General features: G+C 37.4%; 1 protein-coding gene across 1 annotated transcript in view; it reads right to left on the bottom strand.

Moving 5' to 3' along the window:
- The window catches only part of SLC30A7 (solute carrier family 30 member 7), a 92,638-nt gene that overhangs the window by 12,936 nt on the left and 60,743 nt on the right, over window positions 1–18,959 (bottom strand). The window contains exon 9 of the mRNA XM_052637549.1: window positions 1,788–1,878. Within this exon, the coding sequence (XP_052493509.1) occupies window positions 1,788–1,878 (91 nt within the window). The remainder of the gene's footprint in view (window positions 1–1,787; window positions 1,879–18,959) is intronic.

Here is an 18,959-nt window from a genome sequence, read left to right on the forward strand (position 1 = left end):
CTAGCTGCACTAGCTCAAAATCCTTAAGCTTCAAATGCTCAGCAGCCACAGGTTCCTTGTGACTTCCATACTGGACAAGGTAATTACTGAATACCTCCATTACTGGGGAATGTTCTATGGGATGCTGTTTTAACAAATTCTCTTCCCCTTCTTACTATATCCATAGCCAAGCTTTCAGCTCATTTCTCTACTCCCTTTAACAACACTTCTTAAAAGAAGTGACTGTAACCACTATCTCTACTTCCCCCATTCATTTCCACCCTAATCTACTATATCAAGCTTGCACAAAGTCTACTGAAAATGTTTTTATCAAGGCCATTAATGCCATTCATGATGCCAGTCAATGGTCACTTCTTTGTTTCTATTAGAATTGCCTCACAGAAATATTTGGCACAGTTGATTACTTCCTCCTTCTTCAACTTCTGGGTTTTCCAGCTCCCTTTCTATCTATGCTCTAAATCTTGAGAGTTGAAACTTGAGCTAAAGAATAGAGCGGAATCCTTCCATGGCAATCTCATACAATCCTAATGTTTTAAAGGCTATTTATATGTTGATGAATCAAAACTCCTCCTAGTTCTAATCAGTCCCTAAAATTCCAGATTTGCACATCCAAGCACTTCAGTGACATTTCGCTTGCAAGTATAGTAGGCATTTCAGTCTTAACATATCCAAAACAGAACTCTTGATATGGGAGGATTTTCCACTCTTACACCCCCATCAACCTCAACAAATAGTATTAGGATCTAGCTAGTTGCAGTTCAACACCTTTTCTCCCCTCTCCTAATATAATCTATCTCTCAAAACTTATCCAGAATATCTACTTAGCTCCACTGTCACTGCTACCACTGTAGTCCAAGCCATAACTTTTCAAATTAAATGATAATAGCTTCTTAATTGGTTTCCTTTGCTTTCATTCTTCCTAGTTTATTCTCTAATAGCAAGCAGAATAAGCTTTAATATTTAAGTTCTGTGACACTCTCCCAGCATAAAAGCTTTCTAATGCTCCCCACAGAATCAGAATTAAATCTAAACCTCTTAGTAAGACCAGCACTTCTGTATCATCTGTCCCCTGTCATTCTCTCCAGCCTTTCCAGCCACTTTTCCCTTTATCTATTATGCTTCAGCCACAATGGCTTTTCCTCACTGTTTTTCAAATACACTAAATTAATTCCAGCCATAGAACTTACTGCATTAGCATTTTCCTTTGCTTGGAACACTCTTCTCCAAGATTTTCATGTCTGGCTCCTTCTAATCAACAACATTTCAGCTTCCTTGAATATGACACCCTCAATAAATCTGATGTAGCCATCCATGTCTACCACCTCACTTTGTTTCATTTCTATTATAGTAATCATCACTGGTATTTCCTTATTTATTTCTTGTTTAGTGCCTGCGTTTCCCCACCAGACCATAAATACTTTGATAGACCCTGTCTATCCTGTTTACCATTACACCCCTAGGACCTTAGAAGAATATATGGCATAAAAGATGGGGGGCTCACAAAATATATGTTGAAGAAATGCTTATACCATCTGCTATTCATATTCATATTTTAAAAGAGCTGCTGGATTTCTAGACTAGATGAGGACAATTTCTACCACATTTCTTTAGTGAAGCTCAATATTTTCCAATGATTTTATTCTGGTTTAAGTGGCTTTCATGGTCAGCTTTTAATCTTGGAAGAAATACTAAATTATACACACATGCTACCCATATTTATAAAAGTTGAAACCCCCAACAATTTGGAAACAACTAAAACCCAATGGTTTGGAAGCACTGAAACTTACCCTCTGATAGCACTGAGGTAAAGTATTTTCCAAAAGTGGAGGAGTTCTCTGCATTAATATTCCAACAGACTCTCTTAAGAGAGGAATAACACTATAGAAAAGGAAGACAACAAACTTATTAGAGCCACATTCTGATCACCCCATCCTGCAAGAAAGTAATAATATCCCTCCTGACAGCAGAATATAACAAAGATTTATCAGAATAATATGAGGAAAAAGAATCCAGTCACTGTTCCAAATTTTTCATGGGACAAAAAAGTTATTATTTAAGGTAAAAAGTAGAAGACTTAAATGAAATATATCAGGGTATCAAAAAAGAGTTAAATGAAATATTTCAGTGTATGAAATATTAGTATAATACTAATATTATACTACTGAATAGTACTGGAGCATCTAAAAATCTAAACACAAGCAGTCATTTAACTACCATTTAAAATATGACTTCAAATGGCTAGAATCTTCCAAGATAATCTATAAAGCATATCATGGCCGCCTGGTCCTTAACACTTATCAAACATCTATATGCATTTATCTGAACAGTTCTGTAAAGGAAAATACAAAAAAAAAATTAATACAGTATATTAGGTTCATTCATTCAATGTTTTTCCAATCCAATTATGTATCAATCTTCTTTGATTATTAAAAAAAAAAAGAAGCCTGGATATTACCACATATCTAGTGAACAATCAGCACCTCTAGTGACAGGGCCCTAAAGACTGTATGAATTGATGTAATTAGTCTGTAACTGGTATTTGGAAATTATAGCTTTAGGCTATTTAGATGGTTAAATGCACACAAAACAGTTAATGGTACAGGTGACTCTACTGCAACAGTTTTCTAAACTAGCGACACATCAAATTCACCTTAAGAGTGTGGTTTGTTTTCATTCCTAACATACTGAATGAGAATCTCTGAGGCAAAGGTGAAGTATCAGTATTTTTAGAAAGCCCTCTAGGGGGAGTCCAGTAAGTTACTGAAGTGAGCAGACACTCACTGCTCTAGTGCTTGATGCTGATTGAAAGGCAAGGTCAGGAATAGCTTCATTACACTTAATAGCTGAAGCCAGTGCTTTGTTTTAAACTTATAGAATCTCAATGTTTCTAGAGAAAAACCCCTCCTGATTATAGCTAAAGGTATGTGTGCATGCTCAATGTTGTCCAACTTTTTGCAACTCCATGGACTGTAGCCCTCCAGGCTCCTCAGTCCATGGAATTCTTTAAGCAAGAATACTGGAGTCAGTAGCCATTTCCTACTCTAGGGGATCTTCCCGACCCAGGGATCAAACTTGTGTCTCCTGAATTGGCAGGTGGGCTCTTTACAACTGAACCGCTTAGGAAACCCGAGAAATCCAATAGCTGTAGGAGATAAAGAGAAAACAAAACAAAACAAAACAAAACATACACCTTTTAAGGAAGGTAGAAGGTGAAGTGGGTAACTAAAAAGATTAGTGTTATTTTTGACAGATAGAAAGGAAAGAGAAGATATTAATGATTAGAGGATTAGGGACAATGCTTGTCTTGCTGTTATATTCCCAAGGAGGCCCAGTAAAGTGCAGTTCACAAAGTGGGCCTACAATACTTGTTGGTTAAATGAAAGATAAATGTATCTAGCAATTAGATGTTTTAGAATCTAGATTAAAAAAGGAAAGGCCTCAGAGAAGAAATTAAGAAACTGTTCCCACACTTTGTGTACAGAGAGAAGTAGCTGGGTAAGGAGGGTAAAAGTAGGAACAGAGACAAATAGGAAAATTAAACAGGCACTGAGAGATATTGAGATACTGGGAAGCTGGAGTCCAGGAAAGCAACACCAAGGGCAAGTTTAGAAACCTAAAAGTGTGACGAGAATGGCAGTAATGCATATAAAAGCTCAACATGGACAGGAGTTGACGACACATTCCAGCGAAAATATTCTTCAGTCAGATAGTGATTTGCTAGTCAAAAACAATTAGATGCCACCTTTAATTGCTTCTTCTCCCTTAAAACCTTCATGCTCTAAATCACCAAGTTCTCATGACTTAACCTGCTAAGCATTTCTTGTCTCCACCACCCTCCTTCTTTCTATTACTTACGTCTACAATAATCTCCATATCATTTCACTTGGATTATCAAATAGCCTCCTAAGTGGTCCCTTTGCCTCTAGTCTTATTTTCTTAAGTTCACTGTGACAGGCGGCTTCAAAGATGGATCCCAGAGACCCCTGCCTCCCTAGTGTGCATGCTCTTGTGTCATCCCCTCCCCTTGAGAGTGGTCTGGATCCAGTGACTTGCTCCTAATGCATCAAGTATGCAAAAGTGATGCTTCTAAAGTAAAAGACTCTGGCTTCCATCTTTTCCACCCTCCTTCTTGCTCTCTCGCTTGTTCAAAGCTGCCACACTGTGAGCTGCCCTAGGCAGAGGCCCAAGGCAAGGGGAACTAAGAGATGCTTCTGGAGAGGAAACGGGACCCTCAGTCCAACAGCCCCAAAGAAACTCAATACTGTCAACAACCACTTCAGTGAGACTGGAAGTAGATTCTCCCCCAGACAAGCATTAGCATGACTACAGCCCTGGCTGACACCTTGACTGTCACCGCTTGAGGGAGCCTGAGACAGAGAGCCCAGTTAGCCATGCTCAAGTTCCTGAACCAAGGCAAAGATAATAATGTGTGTCATTTTAGCTATGCTCTTTTTGTGTAAGTTGTTATCTTACCAAGGATAACTAACAGAACCATTCTGTATCAAGCTATTAGGCTAATCTAACTGAAATCAGAATCTGACTCTATACTTCCCTCAAAAAAAAAAAAAAAAAAAGGAAAATCCATTAGCAGCTCTCTACTGACTGGTGTGCTGCAGTCCACGGGGTTGCAAAGAGTCGGACACGACTGAGCGACTGAACTGCCTGGGGAATTAAATGTAAACTCTGGCTTCACCTCCTATCATTCCTGCTTCACATTTTAAGCTCTCTAAAACATAAACCTGCTTGTACTTCACTTTCTGCTGTTTCTTCCTTTCACGCTGTCGCATGCTGTAACCTCTCTAGATGTCCCTAAACTGTCCTTTAATCTGGCTTCTAGTCCTTCTTTAAAATCTCAAGTGTCACCCCTTGTAGGGGATATTCCCTGATCCCAAACTGTCCTCCAAACTCTATGAAGTTCTTCTCTGTGCTCTTACAAAAAATCTGTGATATCTAGAGTAAGGCTGAAGGAAAAATGGTGGAAAGCAACTAGAATTGGGGTTAAGGATTTTGACAGTGAAAGAACAGTGGTTATCCCTTCATTCAACCTGAACAGTAATGTCTGTTGCTATCCACTGTGCTGTTATTAAAAAGGTGAAGGTTCCCTGGAATTACAAAACGGCAAAGAAAAACCTCATAGTAGAATAACAAGGCATAATTCAATTATGACATTCTTCTTTCCTCTCTCCATCCTCATTTCTCAGGAAAAATAAAGGATCCATAACTAAATGCTTTTATACATCTAACTTTAACAATTTTTGTTTTCCTACTTTCCTTATTGTACTTCTCAAGAAATGAGGCATTAAAGTAGTTCCCCCAGAATAACTGTTTGAGAATAAGAAAAAAGTATTTTTTTCACGTGCCCATAAATTTAGCTATTTTGATCATTTCTTCTTCAATCTTTATCTCAAGAAACTGCTAATAATGCCTGGAGATACCTGATGTGGAAAAATCACTCAAGTGTAAATCATACAACCTAGGTTCTAACTCTGCCATTAAACAGCTTTAGACAAATAGTATAACCTTCCAAAACATCCGTTTTCTCATCTATAAAATAAGGGAATAGATTAAATTTCTAGGTAATTTCTTCCATCTTTCTTTTCATTCAGTAAGAAAAAAATGGTCAAAGTACAAGGAATACTAGAGAGAGAATATATTTGGAAATGAAATATAAGTTGCCTTTGTATACTAAAAAGCAACAACATGCCAGTATCATCAACTGAGATATACTTTGCAAACCAATCTAATCCATTACTAATTAGGTAAGTCTGCAAATAGATTTTATTATGCAATCAATACAAATAAGCAATAAGTACTACATGCTTTGCTTGGTATCAGATCTTCTAGAATCAGATGGAATCTTAGTCTAGAGTTGTGGAAATGGAGACTTGGTGCACCAAAGCAACTTGCTTAAGGTTAAAGCTAGTGAATGGGAGAGCTACAATAATAACAGGTCTTCTGACTCCAAAATCAATTTTGAACAGTTCAAGTCTACAAACATTTACTGTTTATTTACCATGTGCCCGGCATGTGCTAGGCACCAGAAATAAAAAGATAAATAATTCACAATGCCTTACTTCAAAGGAACTCAACAGTATTGAAAAAGCCTGTAGAGATCAATGGAAACTACACAACAAACATTTATTGGATTGACCCACCATTTGGAAAAAGATGCACATGAATACAAAACAACTGTAGATTAAAAGCCTGTATCCGTTTTCATTTCCCAGGAACTTCTGGCAAACAGTTTTTTAATTAGTATGTTGATAACTTACTCTTAAACATACCTTTAAAAATAAATAATACATCTTTCCGACTTTCCTGGTGGTGCAGTGGATAAGGATCTGCCTGCCAATGCAGGGAACATAGGTTTGACCCCTGATCCAGGAAGATTCCACATGCTTCAGAGCAACTAAGCCCATGCACCACAACTACTGAGCCTGTGTGCCACAACTACTGAAGCCCATGCACCTAGAGCCTGCGCTCCACAGCAAGAGAAGCCACTACAGAGAAAGCCTACCACAGCTAGAGATAGCCTGCACAAAGGCAACAAAGACCAGGAGCAGCCAAAAGCGAATTAAAAAATAGATGCCCTTCAAAACAATGTGAGGAAGAAAGGAACAGAAGAGAACATGGATTTCACTGTAACAAAAGCCATGCAATATGAGCAGTGATATTACTTAAATAAAATATTATCTTGCAAAAAACTTTTAAAATCTTTGTTTTAGTATACCTAAAGCTAGTTTAAAACTTTCCCCCAAAAGAGCTAAAGCACAATTAATACAAGAGAGTTAAGTCCAATCTAGATTAATCCTTAAGGAAATCACTTTTAAAACAGTAAACACATTTCTTTAATACAGTCTCCTAATAAGTCACCAAATACATGGGGAAACAGTGACAGACTTTATTTTGGGGGGCTCCAAAATCACTGCAGATGGTGACTGCAGCCATGAAATTAAAAGATGCTTACTCCTTGGAAGGAAAGTTATGCCCAACCTAGATAGCATATTCAAAAGCAGAGACATTACTTTGCCAACAAAGGTCCATGTAGTCAAGACTATGGTTTTTCCTGTGGTCATGTATGGATGTGAGAGTTGGACTATGAAGAAGGCTGAGCACCGAAGAACTGATGCTTTTGAACTGTGGTGTTGGAGAAGACCCTTGAGAGTCCCTTGGACTGCAAGAAGATCCAACCAGTCCATTCTAAAGGAGATCAGTCCTGGGTGTTCTTTGGAAGGAATGATACTAAAGCTGAAACTCCAATACTTTGGACACCTGACACAAAGAACTGACTCATTGGAAAAGACTGATGCTGGGAGGGATTGGGGGCAGGAGAAGGGGACGACAGAGGATCAGATGGCTGGGTGGCATCACTGACTCGATGGACATGAGTTTAGGTGAACTCCAGGAGTTGGTGATGGACAGGGAGACCTGGCGTGCTGCAGTCCATGGGGTTGCAAAGAGTTGGACATGACTGAGCGACCGAACTGAACTGAATGTCACCACGAACAACCATCTACAAATTTATCCAAATCTTTGTTCAAATGTTTATGTGTATCATCCATGGTGTTGCCTCTCAAAGTCTGCTACTCTCTTTGTAAAAACAACAACAATGAACAACAACTAGTACTTCTCTTTTTCTCCTAAAATTTACTTTCATATGTGGCCCTTAGTTTGAGGATTCTGGAACTGGTAAAGCTCCATGATCATAGACAACACAATATTAGAATTAACAGAATTTAGAGATCCCCCATTTTAACACAATTCAAAAACCATAATGCAGAGAAATATTTTAATAAAATTAATATTAGAAGCCAGCATCTATTTTAAAATAATTAAATGAAAGCTATAACTGATATAAGACAATAATATATAGAGAGACCAATGAGGTTTTTACTGACTCTGCTACACTATAAAATTTCAAATGGTTGTCTACTTAGGTAGAATTTTAATAAAATGTCTACATTCAAGAGCAGCAAGCATTTCACCAAGGCACATGGAAACATCAGGCTAATTTTCTCCAATAATAATATTAAAATATTGTTAAGAATTTCAGCTGTAGGAGCTATAGCTAGGTCATGAAACTGGGGTGGGGAGAAAAAAGTACTTGCTAAATCAAGTGTGGTGATAAGCAATTTAAAATCAAAGTCAATTTCTATAATAATCTCAAAGGTTATAAAAATGTAAAAGAAACCTGCAGAAACTCTATTTTTGTTTTTTAAAATTGTGTTTAGCTCAGGAGTTTGTGCCCATATTTTTCTGATTAACTAGTGTAATAGGGAATCATAAAACAGATTTTAGCATGGATCTATCTAGCCATAATGAAAGGATATGGGGAAAAAGACAAACTTAGCAAATTCCTGACTGAGCTAAGACTTAGAGCTGCATCCAAACCCAAAAAGTAGGCATCTGGAAACAATTAGAGGTTCACTTCTGGTTGACTAACTCAATTCTAGCTTTAACAATGAAATACCATTTTCCTAGCATATTTAAAAAGAATGACTCATTAGGTACATGAGTTTACCAGTAAAACATGCTAATATTTTTATTCCTCAAAAGCTAAGTCAAATTTACAGTCATATAATCAGAAATTTACAATTAATATGAAAGTGTATATGATCACAGATTAAATAAGCAACAATTAGCTATTACTCTTTATTGCCAGTAACTCTGCAAATGAAAATTTTACTTCAAAAGCATTTAGTGAAAGTCTAACCATTTCAACAGTAAATAAAATTGTCTAGCAATAATTATAAATAAATCAAAGAAAAGGATATACATTATGAAAACTTGAAGAACAATCAGACTAGCAGTAGTCATAATCCTTAATAATAAAGAATTCCAGAGAGCTGAAACCATCATTTAAATCTGAGAACAAATACCTATTAATAATAATTAAAACATAATTACTGATTCAACTTTTTTGAACTGGCTAACGGACTAAGTCTTCCTGCATGTTATCAGTGGTTTTTATAATCCACAAACATAAACACAGCTGTACTTTATAAAAGAGCCTATAAATCTGAAGTATTTTCTAGCATATGTCATATACTCAAAAATGTTTGGTGGACAAAAGAAGCCAAAGAAAATTGACCCTGAAAGCAATGTATTCTACATTTAGGCATGGTGATCCTGTTGATAAGCTGTAAAGATACAGTCATATTTGCACAAATACAATTATTCCACTGTAAAAAACAATTACCTATAAACCCAGAATTTCATAAGCCTAATACAGAACAGAAAACCTAAAACCACAGGGATTGTGATTTACCTTATAATTATACTGAGTTTCTGAAATCTATTGTTTAAATCAGTGCATATTTACAGAATACCTATTTTACTCAATAACAGAGACAGTATGATATCCTAAAACACCCCTAGAACTTGGAGCCAACATCATGAGAAAGTCACTCTTTTCTCTAAAGTTCTGGAACTTAGTTATAACACTTAATGCATCTGGTCTCTGGACCAAAAGCATTTGTAAATAACGTCAAATTAGCAGATAATAATGTCTTTGTTTAAACAAAACTTAATAGTTTCTTTAAGTACTATTAATAAAGTACTTTAAGTACTTTAATAAATTTTTTTCCAATTTGATCCTCACAACAATTTAAGTAGCTTTACGAAAATGTTGGAATAAGAGATACAGACAAGATCATAAGAGCTTATTTAGACCAACTCCCTCATTTTATAGAAGTGAAAACCATCTCAGAGAGATTAAGACAACTTGCTCTTTGTTACATATTGGTAAGCAACAGAACTAGAGGTAATAACTCCACACTGAAGCTTTCTTCTCTACACTGCAGTGTCTCATGAAGTCTGAGTCCTCTGGGGTCAGAGACCAGGTTGTACTCTTTTTATTCCCAGTGCCACGTACAGTGCATGGAACATAATAAGTGCTGGGCACATGTCTGCTGAATGTACAGTCTATTGTAAAATTTCAAACACTAGTGGAAGATTATTAAAATGTCGAACAACCCTTGTTTGATATGGCTTTCAACACTTCACAATAACAGCTAAATAACAAAGCAGTAATAAGGCCCTTAAAAGAATCATTCCCCCAAAAGAATCTCTAATAAACAGAAGCAGAAGTATCTTATCCTCTATTCAAGTACAGGTGACAAAGAATTAATTATACTTAGGCAGGAGCAATCTGCATTCCCAACTCTTAACATCCAACTTGTTATCTTAAGATAAAGGCTTTTCATTCTCTTGAGAAAGAATATTCTCATGAATAAAAAACTAAAATCACACTAACAATATCAATAGAAAATAAAAGTGATAACATATGTATCCAGGAAGCACAAGGTGCAATTAAGTATGAAAAATGAATGAGAAGTCATGCTAATATCCTCTCAAGAGGGAGGGAAATGGGGAGAGACAATGGAATAGAAGTAAGAGGGCAAAGAACACCACAAGATACAGTTTTGAGAGAAGACTGGAATAAATCTTATTATTCGTATTAAATATGGTAACATTTGCATCTAAAAGCGAATGAGAACTGGAGGCACCTCTCTACTGCCTCTGTGACCCACTGAAAGCGGTGGCTACGCTAACATGGACAAAGGCAGGAGATGAAGCTCTTTAAGGAAATCTGCCATTTAAAAAACGGTGAAGAAACAGGACTTTATTTCAAAAACCAGATGAGACGGCAAGAAATATTTATATATTAATACTATAAAAACCAACTTATCATTAAATGGCTTCAGCAATTACAAGTTTTAACTCAAAACAAAAAGGCCTTAAGATCAGTGAGAAAAATTGATCAGGGTGCTGATCAATACCTAGGTTCAATAAGGCTATTAGTAATCTGAGTTAAACTGTGTCTAGCTACTTCCAGGTTAAGCAGTTAACACTTACACAATGCCTGCCAAGAGGCAGGTCTGGTGTAGACTTAGTATATCTTAACTTACTTAGTCCACATATAACAAGTTATGAGGTAAACGTAACTGTCATTTCCACTTTCAAGATTAAAAACTGAGGTTACGTGACTTGCCCAAGGTCACACCGACAAAAGTCGAAACAGGATTTGAACCCAGGCAGCTATGTGCAGAAGTAAACACTCTTAACTGCTCAGTAAGACTTCTTCTAATTAAGTCATCAAGGTGGCTCTGTTAGGGCTACCAAGGCACCTTTACCTAAAGGAGAGCTCTGTCATTAGGAGAAGCTAGCCTTTAAAGTCAATTGAAGGCCTGGATCATAAAAAGAAATTTAAAAGCTCAGGAAAAGATGAACAGTAATAAAAATATGAAAGTCTTCTGCCATCTGAGAGGTGACTGGTACAGTCAAAACTTGAACAGAAGCAAACCCTGACACCTACTTTCTGTTCTGTGCCCATACTCAATGATAACTTTCAAAGTCAGATGTCTGTGGGAAGCAAACCTAACATAGGAAATGAAAAGCAAAGGAAAAAGTACCCTTATTTGCTTATCCAAATTAAACCTAAAATATCACCGTGGGAGTATATTTTTTATTAAATATCTCAAAGTAGATTTCTAATTGCTACACTGCTACACTGGAGGCTGACTACTTTAAAATATTTAGCTGATGAGGTAGGAGTAGAAATCATGTTTTCAAAGAATAAATAAAGCAAGAGAACAGAGTAACTTAAGTGCAGGCTATACCTAGTGGTGGAGAATTTCAAAGTAATTACATGTGAATTAACAATGAACACTGAAAATGTATAATCAAAAGGGAGTAATATTTTTTCTTTTGGTAGGTATAAATTAAGAGTTGAAAAAACTGAATGTACTTTCAACCTTTTAAAATTTACTTTTTTAAAGGCTAAAAATGTCTATGATTCCAAAGCCAAACGTATATTAAACATATAAGTCTCATTTCTAATCCCTTCCTCAGTCTAGAGGTAACTATATTTATTATATTTGTTTTCAATTTGTTCTGTGAACATGCAGATTATATATGCATCTTTCCTTACGGAAAAGATAAAGTGCTACTTTTTAACCTGTCTTATGCTGTACTCTTACATATCAGGTGCTACATATCAAATGCTATTTTGTTTTCTTAACAATATAGCTTGGAAACAATGCCTCATACCAAAGCTAGTGGGGGTGATGGAATTCCTGTTGATCTATTTGAAATCCTAAAAGATGATGCTGTGAAAGTGCTGCACTCAATATGCCAGCAAAGTTGGGAAACTCAGCAATGGCAACAGGACAGGAAAAGGTCAGTTTTCATTCCAGTACCAAAGAAAGGCAATGCCAAAGAATGTTCAAACTACTGCAAACAGCACTCATCTTACAGGCTAGCAACGTAATGCTAAAAATTCTCCAAGCCAGGCTTCAACAATATGTGAACTGTGAACTTCCACACGTTCAAGCTGTATTCAGAAAAGGCAGAGGAACCAGATATCAAATTGCCAACATTCTCTGGATCATTGAAAAAGCAAGAGAGTTCCAGAAAAACAACTACTTCTGCTTTATTGACTATGCCAAAGCCTGACTGTGTGGATCACAGGAAAGTGGAAAATTCTTAAAGAAATGGGAATACCAGACCACCTGACCTGTCTCTTGAGAAATCTGTATGCAGGTCAAGAAGCAACTGGACATGGAACAACAGACTGGTTCCAAGTAGGAAAAGGAGTACATCAAGGCTGTATATTGTCACCCTGCTTGTTTAACTTATATGCAGAGTACACCATGCAAAATGCCAGGCTGGATGAAACACAAGCTGGAATCAAGATTGCTGGGAGAAATATCAATAACCTCAGATACACAGATGACATGACCCTTATGGCAGAAAGCAAAGAAGAACTAAGGAGCCTCTTGACTGAAAGTGAAAGAGGAGAGTGAAAAAGTTGCCTAAAACTCAGCATTCAGAAAACTAAGATCATGACATTCAGTCCAATCACTTCCTGCCAAATAGATGGGGAAACAATGGGGAAAACAGTGAGAGACTTATCTTTGGGCTCTAAAATCACTGCATATTGTGACTGCAGCCATGAAATTAAAAGATGCTTGCTCCTTAGAAGAAAAGCTAGACAGACCTAGACAGCATATTAAAAAGAACACATTACTTTACCAACAAAGGTCCATCTAGTCAAAGCTATGGTTTTTCCAGTAGTCATGTATGCATGTGGGAGTTGGACTATAAAGAAAGCTGAGCACTGAAGAATTGATGCTTTTGAACTGTGGTGTTGGAGAAGACTCGAGAGTCTCTTGGACTGCAAGGAGATCCAACCAGTCCATCCTAAAGGAAATCAGCCATGAATATTCACTGGAAGGACTGATGTTGAAGCTGAAACTCCAAAACTTTAGCCATCTGATGCAAAGGACTGTCTCATTGGAAAAGACCTTGATGCTGAAAAAGACTGAAGGTGGGAGGAGAAGGGGACAGCAGAGGATGAGATGGTTGGATGGTATCATCTACTTGATGAACATGAGTTTGAGCAAGCTCCGGGAGTTGGTGATGGACAGGGAAGCCTGGCGTGCTGCAGTCCATGGGGTCACAAAGAGTTGGACACAACTGAGAGACTGAACTGAACTGAATCATATAGAGATCTTCCTTATTTTTTTTTGTTATAGTAAAAAACATATTACGCTAAATTTAAAAATGTATAATTCAGTAGTGTCAAGTAACACTGTTGTACAAAAGATCTCTAGAACATTTTTCATGTTGCAACACTAAAACTCTTTACCCATTAAACACTAAATTTCCCATCCCTCCTGCTCCTAACCCTTGGCAACATCCTTCTACTGTTTCCATACTTCTGACATACTTTATATATGTCAATATGATTCGACTCATACAATATTTGCTCTTTGGGACTGGCTTATTTAGTTTAGTATAATGTCCTAAGTTTCATGACGAAGTGTATGACAGAATTTCCTTCTTTTTAAAGGCTACATAATATTATACTACATGTATATACCACATTTTCTTTATACATTCATCTGTTGATGGAGATGTGGGTTACTTCTACCTCTTATCTACTGTGAGTAATGCTGCAACGAACATGGGTATTGAATATCTCTTTGCAATCCTCCTCTGAGTTCTTTTGGACATGTACCCAGAAATGGAATTGCTAGGTTATATGATAACTCTACTTTTAACTTTCTGAGGAACACGGATACTAATTTCCACAATGGCTGCACCATTTTACATTCCTTCCAAAAGTAAACAAAGGCTCCAAATTCTCCACATCCTTGCCTACAGGTATTATTTATTCTTTTGATAGGGGACAACCTGATGGGTGGGCTTCCATGGCAGCTCAACTGGTAAAAAATCTACCTGCAATGCAGGAGACCCCAGTTTGATTCCTGGGTCAGGAAGATCCCCTGGACAAGGGATAGGCTACCCACTCCAGTATTCATGGGTTTCCCTGGTGGCTCAGAAGGTAAAGAATCCACCTGCACTGTGGGAGAGAGACCTGGGTTGGGAAGATCCTCTAGAGGAAAACATGGCAACTCACTCTAGTATTCTTGCTTGGAGAATCCCCATGGACTGTAGCCCAGCAGGGTCTGGACAGGACTGAGCAACTAAGCACAGCATGGTATCCTGATGGGTGTAAGGTGATGTCTTGTCATTTGGATTTGCATTTCCCTAGTTATTAGCAACATTGAGCATCTTTTCATGTGCTTATTGGCAGGTATAAATCTTTAGAGAAGTGTCTATTAAAATCCTTTGCTTCTTTTCAAATTGGTTTGTTTTTGTTGTTCAGTTGTAGACCTTCTTATATAGTCTGAATATTAACATCTTACAAGATATACGATTTGCAATTGTTTGCTTCAATTCCATAAACTGACTTTTTTGACAGTTCCAAAAATCACTCTGCCAACTGTTTCTTTTGATGAGCAGAAGTTCTTAAGTTTGGCAAAGTCCAATTTGCCTATTTTTTATTTTGTTGCCTGTCTTCTTTGGTTTCCATCAAAAAAAAAAAAAAAAATCACTCCAAACACCAATATCCTAAAACTTTTCTATGTTTTTGCCTAGGGTTTTAATAGCTTTAGATCATATGTTTAAAGTCTTCAATCCATTTTGAGTTAATTTTTATTGTGGTGTAAAGGTCTAATTTCATTTTTTGCATGTTGATATCCAGTTTTTCCAAAACCATTTGTTGAAAAGACTGCTTTATCCCCATTGTGTAGTCTAGGCACTCTTATCAAAAATCACTTGGCTATATATATGCAAACATTTATTACTGGGCTCTCTATTCATCTTACTGCTCTCCATCTCTGTCTTTATGCCAGGACCACACCATCTCAATCACTGTTGCTTTGTTGTACATTTTGAATTCAGGGACTGGGAGGCCTCCAACTTTGTTCTTCTCTCTCGAGGTTGTTTTGGCTATTCATAGTCTCTTCATATTCCACACAAGTTTTAGGATTTTTTAAAAATCTATTTCTGCAAAAAGATGCCATTAGGATTTTGAATCTGTAGATCACTTTGGGCAGCATATACATTTTAACAATACTAAAGTCTTCTGATCCACAATCATGAACTATTTTTTCATTTATTTTTATCTGCTTTTATTTCTTTTAGCAATATTTTATAGTTTTCAAGGTATACATCTTTCACTTCCTTGGTGGAGTTATTCTTAACTTTTTTATCCTTTCTGGTGCTATGCTAAATGGCATTGTTTTTAAAATTTCTCCTGACTGGCACTTGTTAGTGTTTAAGAATACAACTGGGTTTTGAGTGTTGGATTTACATTTTGCAACTTTGCTGAATTCTTTATTAGTTCTAATAATTTGTATATGTGTGTGTGTAGTCTTTAGGATTTTCTACATGTAAGATCATGTCATGTGTGAACAGGGATAATTTCTTCTGATAATCCCTTGTATTTTAATTAATTTTTAAATTAAAGTATAATTGCTTTACAATGTTGTCTCAGCAGCCAGGACATGGAAGCAACCTAAATGTCCACGAATAGATGAATGAATAGAGGAGATGTGGTACATAAATACAATGGAATATTATTCACCCATAAAAAGGAATGAAATTGGGTCATTTGCAGTGATGTGGATGAACTAGGGTCTGTCAAAGAGAGTGAAGTCAGAAACATAAAAACAAATATCGTATATTAATGCATACATATGGAATTTGGGCTTCTCTTGTGACTCAGCTAGTAAAGAATCACCTGCAATGCAGGAGACCTGGGTTTGATCCCTGGGTTGGGAAGATCTCCTGGAGAAGGGAAAGGCTACCCACTACAGCATTCTGTGCTGGAGAATTTCATGGACTGTACAGTCCATGGGGCTGCAAACAGTCAGACACAACTGAGCAACTTTCACTTCTATATGGAATCTAGAAAATTGGTATTGAAGAACTTAATCTGAGGGAGAGGGTAGGATGAATTGAACAAGGATAATTGTAATTCTTCATTTCCAATTTCAGTGTCCTTTATATATTTTTGTTGTCTGATTGTTCTGGCTACAACATTCAGTATTTTGGTGAATAGCAGTGGGAAAATCTTTTTTTTTTTTTTTCTGGTGTAGGGGGGTGTTAGTTCTTGAAGGTCTTGTAGGTCTTCATAGAATCATTCAACTTCAGCTTCTTCAGTGTTACTCATTGGGGCACAGACTTGGATTACCATGATATTCAATGGTTTGCCTTGGAAACGAACAGAGATCATTCTGTCGTTGTTGAGACTGCATCCAAGTGCTGCATTTCAGACTCTTTTGCTGACCATGACGGCTACTCCATTTTTCCTAAGGGATTCTTGCCCACAGTAGTAGATATAATGGTCATCTGAGTTAAATTCACCCATTCCAGTCCATTTTAGTTCGCTGATTCCGAGAATGTCAACATTCACTCTTCCCATCTCCTGTTTGATCACTTCCAATTTGCCTTGATCCATGGACCTGACATTCCAGGTTCCTATGCAATATTGCTCTTTATAGCATCGGACCTTGCTTTGATCACCAGTCACATTCACAACTGGGTACTGTTTTTGGTTTGGCTCCATCCCTTCATTCTTTCTGGAGTTATTTCTCCACTGATCTCCAGTAGCACATTGGGCACCTACCAACCTGGGGAGTTCCTCTTTCAGTATCTTATCATTTTGCCTTTTCATACTGTTCATGGGGTTCTCAAGGCAAGAATACTGAAGTGGTTTGCCATTTCCTTCTCCAGTGGACCACATTCTGTCAAGTAGGAAGTCAAGAAACACCTGGAGTAACAGGCAAATTTGCCCTTGGAGTACAGAATGAAGCAGGACAAAGGCTAATAGAGTTCTGCCAAGAGAACGCACTGGATATAGCAAATACCCTCTTCCAACAACACAAGAGAAGACTTTACACATGGACATCACCAGATGGTCAACACCAAAATCAGATTGATTATATTCTTTGTAGCCAAAGATGGAGAAGCTCTATACAGTCAGCAAAAACAAGACCGGGAGCTGACTGTGGCCCAGATCATGAACTCCTTATTGCCAAATTCAGACTTAAATTGAAGAAAGTAGGGAAAACCACTAGACCATTCAGGTACCTAAATCAAATCCCTTATGATTATACAGTGGAAGTGAGAAATAGATTTAAGGGACTAGATCTGATAGATAAAGTGCCTGATGAACTATGGACAGAGATTCGTGACATTGTACAGGAGACAGAGATCAAGACCATCCCCATGGAAAAGAAATGCAAAAAAGCAAAATGGATGTCCGAAGAGGCCTTACAAATAGCTGTGAAAAGAAGAAAAGCGAAAAGCAAAGGAGAAAAGGAAAGATATAAGCATCTGAATGCAGGGTTCCAAAGAATAGCAAGGAGAGATAAGAAAGCCTTCCTCAGCGATCAATGGAAAGAAATAGAGGAAAACAACAGAATGGGAAAGATCAGAGATCTCTTCAAGAAAATTAGAGATACCAAGAGAACATTTCATGCAAAGATGGGCTCGATAAAGGACACAAATGGTATGGACCTAACAGAAGCAGAAGATATTAAGAAGAGGTGGCAGGAATACACAGAAGAACTATACAAAACAGACCTTCAGGACCCAGATAATCACGATGGTGTGATCATTCACCTAGAGCCAGACATCCTGGAATGTGAAGTCAAGTGGGCCTTAGAAAGCATCACTACGAACAAAGCTAGTGGAGGTGATGGAATTCCAGTTGAGCTGTTTCAAATCCTGAAAGATGATGCTGTGAAAGTGCTGCACTCAATATGCCAGCACATTTGGAAAACTCAGCAGTGGCCACAGGACTGGAAAAGGTCAGTTTTCATTCCAATTCCAAAGAAAGGCAATGCCAAAGAATGCTCCAACTACCGCACAATTACACTCATCTCACACGCTACTAAAGTAATGCTTAAAATTCTCCAAGCTAGGCTTCAGCAATACCTGAACCGTGAACTTCCTGATGTTCAAGCTGGTTTTAGAAAAGGCAGAGGAACCAGAGATCAAATTGCCAACATCTGCTGCGTCATCAAAAAAACAAGAGAGTTCCAGAAAAACATCTATTTCTGCTTTATTGACTATGCCAAAGCCTTTGACTGTGTGGATCACAAGAAACTGTGGAAAATTCTGAAAGAGATGGGAATACCAGACCACCTGATCTGCCTCTTGAGAAACCTATATGCGGGTCAGGAAGCAACAGTTAGAACTGGACATGGAACAACAGACTGGTTCCAAATAGGAAAAGGAGTACATCAACACTATATATTGTCACCCTGCTTATTTAACTTCTATGCAGAGTACCTCATGAGAAACGCTGGGCTGGAAGAAGCACAAGCTGGAATCAGATTGCCGGGAGAAATCTCAATCACCTCAGATATGCAGATGACACCACCTTTATGGTAAAAAGTGAAGAGGAACTAAAAAGCCTCTTGATGAAAGTGAAAGAGGAGAGTGAAAAAGTTGGTTTAAAACTCAACATTCAGAAAAAGAAGATCATGGTATCCGGTCCCATCACTTCATGGGAAATAGATAGGGAAACAGTAGAAACAGTGTTAGACTTTATTTTTGGGGGTTCCAAAACCACTGCAGATGGTGACTGTAGCCATGAA

This window comes from Budorcas taxicolor, chromosome 3 (genome assembly GCF_023091745.1).
Source record: "Budorcas taxicolor isolate Tak-1 chromosome 3, Takin1.1, whole genome shotgun sequence".
NCBI lineage: Eukaryota > Metazoa > Chordata > Mammalia > Artiodactyla > Bovidae > Budorcas > Budorcas taxicolor.